General features: G+C 44.2%; 2 protein-coding genes across 2 annotated transcripts in view; both read right to left on the bottom strand.

Moving 5' to 3' along the window:
• Positions 1-10,000, bottom strand: part of LOC143293993 (uncharacterized) — a 348,573-nt gene that overhangs the window by 83,015 nt on the left and 255,558 nt on the right. The window lies entirely within an intron of this gene.
• LOC143290646 (RNA-binding protein Musashi homolog Rbp6-like) overlaps positions 1-10,000 on the bottom strand; it is a 46,786-nt gene that overhangs the window by 2,980 nt on the left and 33,806 nt on the right. Inside the window, exon 2 of the mRNA XM_076600218.1 lies at positions 2,500-2,619. Within this exon, the coding sequence (XP_076456333.1) occupies positions 2,500-2,619 (120 nt within the window). The remainder of the gene's footprint in view (positions 1-2,499; positions 2,620-10,000) is intronic.

Below are 10,000 nucleotides of genomic sequence, written 5' to 3'. Positions count from 1 at the left end.
AAACCCCCACCACAGGGCAGGTCACCCTTCGGGGCCAAAGGGCAGATCATTCTGTGCTGTGATTACCGCTCCTGTCTGCCCTTTCCCCCATCTTTCATCACATAACTTCTTCACTGCAGTCTCCATCATCATCTTTTCACTGTCTCACCTTACCTGGCATCTCTTTCCGAACTGGAGCCTTTTGTGTCCTGAGACGGGAAGCAGCGTGCGTATCAAGTCCTCCTGAGATAGGTATGTAATAGCATTTATTTTTGTGGCACTTTGAATGAATGTGTGGTTGAGACTGCGCGTGCGTGTTGTTGCTTGTGATGCTAGGGGAAGCAATTGCGTGTTTCTTATGAATATGATTTTATTGTGATCATCGATCCTCAGTGTCAGTGAGTACAGTTCTGGATAGCTTAGCTGATCCCGTCACAGCAACTGTAAGCCAGAGCGTGAGAATCGGCTGGACCGGACGGGTCCTAGTGTTTCGATGTTTGGCCTGTTGTCACACTGATGAGAGGTTCGCGCATTGTTGCGCACTGTCAGGCACTCTCACCCTTTTTATTCTGAAGAGATCAGAATGGAGAACCTCTGTAAAACGACCTTGTGTGAGGTGTTCATTCCCTTTTCCTCCCCCTCTTGTTCTTCATTACCCTCTCGTTGAAAACGCTGTATCGAAGACAGAACCCACCCCAACAAGCTACAACAGGTATTATAAGATTTAATGTGCGTTTGATTTTTATGGAATCACGGTCTTTGAAGCAACTGTTTTGTGGTGGAGGTTTGTTCCTGTAGATGTTCACGGGTAATAATGCGTTTTGATGCATGTAACTGTCTTCAGAACTGGAATTTGTTTTTCGATGATCTTAAAATGCATATGGGCTTTGACCTATGCAACTGCCTGAAACTAGTCTTCTTACGTCAATACGATACTCCAAGATTCAAACCTGACTTACGTTTCTTCTTCTTATCATTATTCTTGTTATTAGTATCATCGTCATTATGATTATTATGTTTCCTTCGATAAACACGTGCTTTGTTGCTAGCAGGTAATATATGCTCGTGTTTTGTTTATTTTTTATGTTTCCGTAATGTGCACAGAGTGTTGAGTGCTGTTTGGTTCTATGGTTACTCTCAAACGTTCCTTGCGAAAAGGAAGATAAAACGATTTTTAAAGATTTCCGTCCAACTGGATAATTCCCTACCATGACAGAAAGACATTCAAAACGTGTGTCTGGATCTAAACTAAATGCACTTTTTGAGATATTTCCAAAGTAGAGATAATTAATTGTATACATTTCCAAATTGGACGAAGAAATGTGAGCAGAGGGAAAAAAGAGCTTCGAGGAAATGCTTGCAATTCATTCCCCAGAAGATATTTATAACGATTCTCTCTAACTGCATCCCCTGCCCCCCCCCCCCTCCCCCCGTTCCCTCCCCCCTCCCCCGCGCCCCCGCCCCCCTTTTTTGTTGATTTTTTTGAAATAGCGACACTGAGAGAAATGAAGGAGGGAAGTGAGCATGACACCGTGCGGTGACGTTACGAAGAGATTTACTGCCGACACAGCAAGATTGAATCCTTGGAGGAGTAAAGTTTCAGTTTCAGTTTCACTTTCTCAAGGAGGCGTCACTGCGTTCGGACAAATCCATACACGCTACACCACATCTGTTGAGCAGATGCCTGACCAGCAGCATAACCCAACGCGCTTAGTCAGGCCTTGAGTGCATGCTTACATATTTGTGTACCTATGAAAGGGGATTTCATTTTACGTAATTTCGCCAGAGGACAACACTCTCGTTGCCATGGGTTCTTTTTCAGTGCGCCAAGTGCGTGCTGCACACGGGACCTCGGTTTATCGTCTCATCCGAAAGACTAGACGCTCAGTTTGATTTTCCAGTCAAACTTAGGAGAAAGGGCGAGAGCGGGATTCGAACCCACACCCTCACGGACTCTGTGTATTGGCAGCTGAGCGTCTTAACCATTCTGCCACCTTCCTCCCTGAGTAAAAAGAACATGAATGACTTCTGACACCGGTGCGACCTTTCCAGGACAGGCGAGGGAAGTCCCGCAGAAGCACAGATAAAGAGATGAGAGATAGCTTGTGACTAATTTTCCGCTCTGCCTACTCCATGTCATAGAGAGAGAGGGGTGTAAATAAATGAATGAATGAATGAATGTATGAACGAACGAACAAATAAATGAACAGATAGATAGATCGATAGATAACTAACTAAAAACATATTCATGAAAAGCAAACGACCAAAAACAGTAGACATAAACGTCATGAGATGTCATGAATGGATGACCACACACACACACACACACACACACACACACACACACACACACACACACACACACACACACACATACACACACGTGCGCGCGCACACACACACACACACACACACACACACACACACACACACACACACACACATTCACAAACTAAACATAGGCTACTCAACAAACATCCTTCTGCTGCCAATCAAACCGTCGGCATATTAGGCACTTACATAACATGAGCTTTCCCTCTTCTCCCTCCTCCTGAATTCCCTTGACATCCTCTGAAATGTCCCGAACTATTATCACCACCTCCAGTTCCCGCTTCATCCGGTCTTTTCGAACGGGCGATGCTGGAAGCATAGCAGACTGTGAGAATCACTGCGTCCAAGTTTTATAATATCTACCACGTGTCTTCATGCTTTGGAAGGGAAACATATGTCTTTTATTTTAAGAATTTCTTATGTTATTTTCGATTAGATACGTATACAAACCAAATATAAAATGTTTTCGAAATCCACAAACATACAAACGCGCAGAAATACACAAGCGCAAGTACACACACACACACACACACACACACACACACACACACACACACACACACACACACATACGAAGACACACACACACACACACACACACACACACACACACACACACACACATACACACACACGAACTCGTCTGTATTTTTACACACACACACACACACACACACACACACACACGAACTCGTCTGTATTTTTACACACACACACACACACACACACACACACACACACACACACACACGAACTCGTCTGTATTTTTACACACACACACACACAGACACGAACTCGTCTGTATTTTTACACACACACACACACACACACACACACACACACACACACACACACACACACACACAAACACACACACGAACTCGTCTGCATTTTTCCAGACACATGGCATGTTACTGGCAATTTCCCTCTGACAGAAGATGTGGTGGGTATGTCACACAGACGAAAACACCTGTCAAGGGACCATGGGATTCCTTTTTGTCCCAGAGGCAAAGACGCTCTGAAACCAGATTTTATCCTGAAAGCTTTAGAACTTCGCTTCGAGGCCATAGGAATTAAGGATAAGTCAGTGGTTTTCCCCACACACTACAGGATTCAAATTGGCATGGCTTGGAGCCTTGGATGGGGATTAGTAGAAGAAATGATAAAGATTTCTTTTTCCTTTTTGAGAGAGAGAGAGAGAGAGAGAGAGAGAGAGAGAGTGTGTGTGTGTGTGTGTGCGAGGGAGTGAGAGACACACAGAGAGACTGAGAGACACAGAGAGAGTGAGAGACACACAGAGAGAGTGAGAGACACACAGAGAGATGGTGATAAGGAAGGTCCTATGTCCAATGTACCTTGATCCAACTTTTTCTTTCACCTACCTGCACCTACCCTTATGCCTCCTCCCGCCTCGCCCCTACATGCCTGCAATGTTAATGTAGAGAGAAGGACAGCCAGTGGAACATCTAATGTGGTTATGAACATCACCAACTGGTGTTCTGGATTCCTTTCATCAAATGCCAAACAGACTGAACAGCCTATGAAGAGAGAAAATGAAGGAATTTTTTTTCCCGCACTAATACTCTTAGATCTTCCGTATCTAATCATTCGTGCTGTATATGACAATGAGAGCAGTTCAGTCACACACACACACACACACACACACACACACACACACACACACACACACACACACACACACAAGTTCACACAGATATATATATATATATACACATATCTGTGTGAACTTGTGTGTGTGTGTGTGTGTGTGTGTGTGTGTGTGTGTGTGTGTGTGTGTGTGTCCCTCATCCCCAACTCTCCACTTCGCCTCTCTCTCTCTCTCTCACTCTCTGTGCGTGTATGTTTATTTGTGGTGTGTGTGTGTGTGTGTGTGTGTGTGTGTGTGTGTGTGTGCGTGTGTGTGTGCGTGTGTGTGTGTGTGCGTGTGTGTGCGTGTGTGTGTGTGTGTGTGTGTGTGTGTGTGTGCGTGTGTGTGCGTGTGTGTGTGTGTGTGTGTGTGTGTGTGAGTGTGTGCGTGTGTGTGAAGTCAGAATGATCTTTATTAGGGGTAAAAGAATACGTTTATACAGCTTTTTTTTTACATCCTGCCCTCAGCAAAAAAGACGAAAATACAAAATAAGGTAGAGTGGGGGAAGTGGGCGTCGGGAAGGATAATATAGAAATAAACAATTACATGTGTGTGTGTGTGTGTGTGTGTGTGTGTGTGTGTGTGTGTGTGTGTGTGTGTGTGTGTGTGTGTGTGTGTGTGTGTGTGTGTGTGTGTGTGTGTGTGTGTGTGTGTGTGTGTGTATACATATACATACATACATACACCTTGCACAGCCCACGATTAACTCACTCAGTACGGCCAGTCCTCTCTTCTCCTCTACACAGACCCCTCGGACGTCCAGTGGGTGTCTGAATGACCCAACCTTTAGCTTCCGTCGTCAGAATTGTGGTATTCTTTGTGTCAACATTCACCTCTTCAGCATAAGAGCCTTCCGCTTGCAATATTTTGATGATGGTAATTGGAGTGAAACGCTGTTAACGTCGCCTCTTTCGCCGTTCGTATGGAGAGAGTTAAAACCCAATCGTCGCAGCACAAAGCCAGTAGAGACCACTGGATGTTGCAAAACAATCAGTGAGAAACTCAGGCCCTTGGTGTTCTTGTTTTCCATCAGAAGAAGAGCCCCCAGTCTGTCTCGGGTGAACACTAAAACAGACCGATTACCGTTATGTACTACACTGGGCGTTAAAATATCCCGGTGATTACCGTGACGGCCATTTGTTCCTCTCTTGGGTATAAAAGACATGGCGCTCGAAACTCACCGAAACAAAAAAAAAAACAAAAAAAAAAAAAAAAAAAAAAAAAAAAAAAAAAAAAGAAAGAAAAAAAAAAGGAAAGAATAATGGTCTTAGATTTTTTTGGTGTTTTTTTGTTTTTGTAGAATCAGAATATGGAAAACAATACCAGACATGGTGAATGGGGTCCAGTAATAGCGGATAATAAACCACAGGGGACACTCATATTTTGATGGCGTCTCTCCACGACAGAGGCTCATTAGAACGCCACATAAAAGACCCCCCCCCCCCCCCCCAAAAAAAAGCAAAAAAAAGCAAACAAATAGATAAAAGAAAAAAAGACACAAATACAACAACAAAAGTATATATATATATATATATATATATATATATATATATATATATATATATATATATATATATATATATATAACACGAAAGAAGAAGAAAAGAAAAGAAAAAAAAAAAAAAACCCGCAGAGCACAACAAACAGATCGATTAATTAAAATAACAACTTCGAAGAACTACAGAGTCACTGTGTGCTGCGAGCCTCATGAATAGACTGATTGGGAAGATCGCAAGACAGACGTTTTAGATAAAAAAAAAAAAAAAAAAAAAAGAAAGAAAAAAAAAAAAAGGTCTTCTGACACTGATGTGACCTTTTCAAGGCTGGCAGACTGCGCCCTCTAAACTGGAAGAGACAGCCCGAAGCAAAAGTTCTGCTCTGTCTGCCCACGAAATGTTCGGAAGGGGGTGCGGTGTGGGAGAGACGGGGGAGGGGGGAGGGGGGAGCGGGGGAGGGGGGAGAGGAGGGCTGTGTGTGTGTGTGTGTGTGTGTGTGGGGGGGGGGGGCGGAGTGAGAGTAACGTGCGAGTCAATGAACGAATGAACGATGGTAATTATTTTTATGCCCTCCTCCCCTCCCCCCCAATCCCCCGCCACCTCTGTGTCTTTGAGAGAGACCGTCAGACAGACAGACAGACAGACAGACACACACACACACACAGGGAAGCAGAGACATGGAGGCAGAGGAAGAGACAGAGACTGATAGATAAACAGGAGGTAGAAGAAAGAACGGTCAGAGCTTCATTAGTCAGATCTTTTGCCCGGCACTTAACCTCTCGGGGGAGGGGGGGGGGGGGGGGGGGGGAGAGTGATTTGTCAAGCAAAATGACCGGCAGAGTGACAGCCTGGCCCGAAGCCTTACATAAATGACGCTGTTTGTCAGAACCAAATCCGGGGACTGAATGAAGGACGTGTGTTCTGCAGTGTACTCCCCTGTCACCTGTTCTTTGTTCTCCCGGCCCTCCCTTCTCAAAGTTCTTCCAGATTCTTTTATGCTTTAATCAGAACCGTCAGAAAGCAACAAGAACAACCAAAACAAACAAAACAAAACAAACAAACAATAACAACAACAACAAAAACACGCCAATAAACAACAACAACAACAACAACAAGAGCAGCAGCAGCAGCAGCAACAACAACAACGACAACAATAACAATAGACAAACAACAATAAACCTTAGTGATTTACTGCGCTTGGTAACCCGACACCGTCTGTCTTAATTGTCTTCAAGAAAATATAAACATAAACGTAACATCGCTTTCGAGATGTTCGTATTATTGTTTGGAGTGTGGTTGGTTTTAAGGCTGTCAAATCTTCCGACTATATTACGTTGTTTTTTTATGTTTATTTCAAATTGAATTGAATAACATACTCCCCCGCTCCCCCCTCCCGCCCCCTCCACCTCCCCCCCCGTCCCCCGTCCCCCCCCCCCCCCCCCCCCCCGCCTCACCTCCCCTGTTTTATCCTCAGCCGAGGACTGTGAATATTCTCTGAGGCTCTGAGGAAAGAAGATATATTCTATCCCTGTAAAAGCAAGCCTTTTACAAATAATTAGATATGTGATATCTAGTCAGCGTTAAACAGAAGACAGCGATTTTTTTTTCCGGCCGACGCTTGTGTTCTCTCAATGACCATGAAATGCGTAGTTGTTTACAGTAAGATGTTTAAGATTACCAGATCAAGTGTCGACATGTCTAAATGTCACTGCGATTAATGAACCAACATGCTGCGGCTTTTTCCATCTCTTCCCCATACACTGAGATACGCCAAAGCATATTATAATTATGTGCGTGCATGTATACATTGAATCACATACGCACACCTGACCCCCGCGAGCATGCAAACACACACACACACACACACACACACACACACACACACACACACACGACCGACATATTCAGCGTTCATCGTGACCTAGACTTCTCCAAGTCTCCATTTCTACAGTCCGTCGATGACCCAAAACATAAATCCTAAGTGCCCCCATCCTGGGCCGTCCCTTAACACGCTTAAAAGTGTCTGACGTGGCTTCGACCTGAGGATCAGCCTGAGGGGATCAAGCGATATCTGCCGTGGGCATCATATACTGTCCGACACACTTGATTATAAAGCCTATTCTTGTCGGGAACTCAAGAGGAGAGGCGGGGAAGGGAGGGGAAGGGAGGGGAGGGGAAAAATATCGATGAAGACGAAACTGAAAAGGAGGCAAGGTAACAGGAGAAAGAAGAGTGAGTAGGAGGAGGAGACAAAGTTTCAGTTTCAGTTTCAGTAGCTCAAGGAGGCGTCACTGCGTTCGGACAAATCCATATACGCTGCACCACATCTGCCAAGCAGATGCCTGACCAGCAGCGTAACCCAACGCGCTTAGTCAGGCCTTGAGGGGAAAAAAGGTGAATAAATAATAGATAAGCTTACATAAATAAATAAATAAATAAATAAATAATAATTATAATATAAAAAGGTAGTAATAATAATAATAATAATAATAATAATAATAAAAATAAATAATTAACCCTGTGCTACCTGTCACATGCGGGCAGATGGAGCTCGACAGCCCGGGAAGGCAGTCCATCTAAGACAAGGAAAAGTCTGAAGTAAAACCCATGAAGTGCTAAGGAATGCAGGACAGTCTCGACATGCATTGACCCTGGGTCCATGGCCATGTCCCGACTTTCAGTAGCCGCGCCCCCGTGCCTCCGAGGAAGGTTTTTGAGCCAGAGGCTAGGACAAGGACAGTCTGATATAAAACCTACGACCTGAGGACCTCACTGTCACCGTCCCAGCTTGCTAGGCTATGGCAGATGAACCACGGGTGTAAAGGGTGGGGCCAGTACTGCGCACAAATAAGACAACAATGATGAGGAGACAAAGCAGGAGAAGAACGAAAATATCAAAATGAGGGACAAGGAAAACAGCAAGAGGAAAAAAAATACTGTAAAATAAGCAGCAAGGGGAGAATACGAGTACATTAAGAATAACATGATGATGGACAACGATAAAAGCTACAAAGAAGAAGAAGAGAACTAATATTTCTAAGGCTGTTCAGTTTACCCGATATCCCAGTAACTAGTATTACCGACAACCCCTTATTCTGTTGGCAACAGAAGTAATATTTCTAACGCTGTTCAGTTTGCCTACCATCCGAGTAAGTATTATTACCAACAACCCTTTAATCTATTAGCAACAGAACTAATATTTCTACTGCTGTTCACTTTGCCTGATATCCCAGTAACTATTATTACCGGTAACCGTTCGCAGAAGAACTAATATTTCTAAGTCTGTTGAGTTTGCCTGCTATCCCAGTAACTGTTAATGCCGACAGCCCCCTTAATCTGTTGGCAACAAAATTAATATTTCGAAGACTGTTCACTATGCCTGATATCCAAGTAACTGGTATACACCGAGAACCCCTTAGTCTGTTAGGAACAGAACCAATATTTCTAAAAAAGTTGTTCAGTTTGCCTGATATCCCAGTGACCATTATTGCCGACAACCCGTTCCACTCCTGTAGCTTGTATCACCTCACATCACCCTGGAAGAACGCCAAGGAGCCCGTCAACTTGTATGATCATTTCCGGTTCTCTCTGCCCTTCTACCTCATATTTCATCGTAACATTTCTCCGACATTCTCAATCGACTTTTCACTATCTCCTCTAATCTGAACTTTCTTTCTGTACTGGGGTCTTGTGTGCAAGTAAGCAGTAGCGGTGACGTGGAAAGACTAACGCTTTGCGGGCCAAATTCTCCGGGGACACAAAAAGCATACATTGACATCTGCAACAATCACGCTGGATTGTTGTTTCTTTTTACGTTCCGAGACAAAAAAAAATATGCCTACTGAGGTTGTCTTACGGTCGACGTTTTATTCTTCTGTCCCTAAACACAAAATATACTTAGATGCACACAACTGTTTCAAAGAAAAAAACAACTGGATTTTTGCTTATTTGTCTGTCTCTGAATCCAAATACAACTTTAACGAGCACAGTTGTCTTTATCTTAAATTTCGATGAGCGTTATGTGCTTGCAAACATACTTTCGCGTTGGAAGCGTCTTACCTTCAATGATTTATTCACAAATATCACACTAAGAGGGGAAAAAACCGTTGTGGGGGTATTCTTCTAACATTGACACCCTGCCGTCGTGTTGCCAACAGATTTATTGGCGACATCGCAAGATGAATCTTTGGAGAACCCCTCGGAAGCTGAATGACTTCTGACACTGACATGACCTCTCCAAGACAAGGGTGGGAACCATCCCCCTCCACAGCCTTCCCCACATCGCCCATCCGTGAAGCAGACACCCACATCCACAACACCAACACCTCCTCCCGCCCCCCCACTCCCCCCAACACACCCACACACATACACATAAAAAACAGCTTAAGACGAAGTTTCTGCTCTTCCCATGAGATGTCATTCACACGAGGTAAAATGAGAGTTCCGACGCACTTTGCCCCATCTTTGGATGCTTGTATACGATTTGGGTGGTTGGTTTGGATGATAGGTTGGAGGGTGGGGGGGGGGGGACCGGGTTTGTTCGAGG

Source organism: Babylonia areolata, chromosome 1, assembly GCF_041734735.1.
Source record: "Babylonia areolata isolate BAREFJ2019XMU chromosome 1, ASM4173473v1, whole genome shotgun sequence".
Lineage (NCBI taxonomy): Eukaryota > Metazoa > Mollusca > Gastropoda > Neogastropoda > Buccinidae > Babylonia > Babylonia areolata.
The sequence above is the reverse complement of the archived record's forward strand: the minus strand, read 5'-3'. Positions and strand labels throughout refer to the sequence as shown.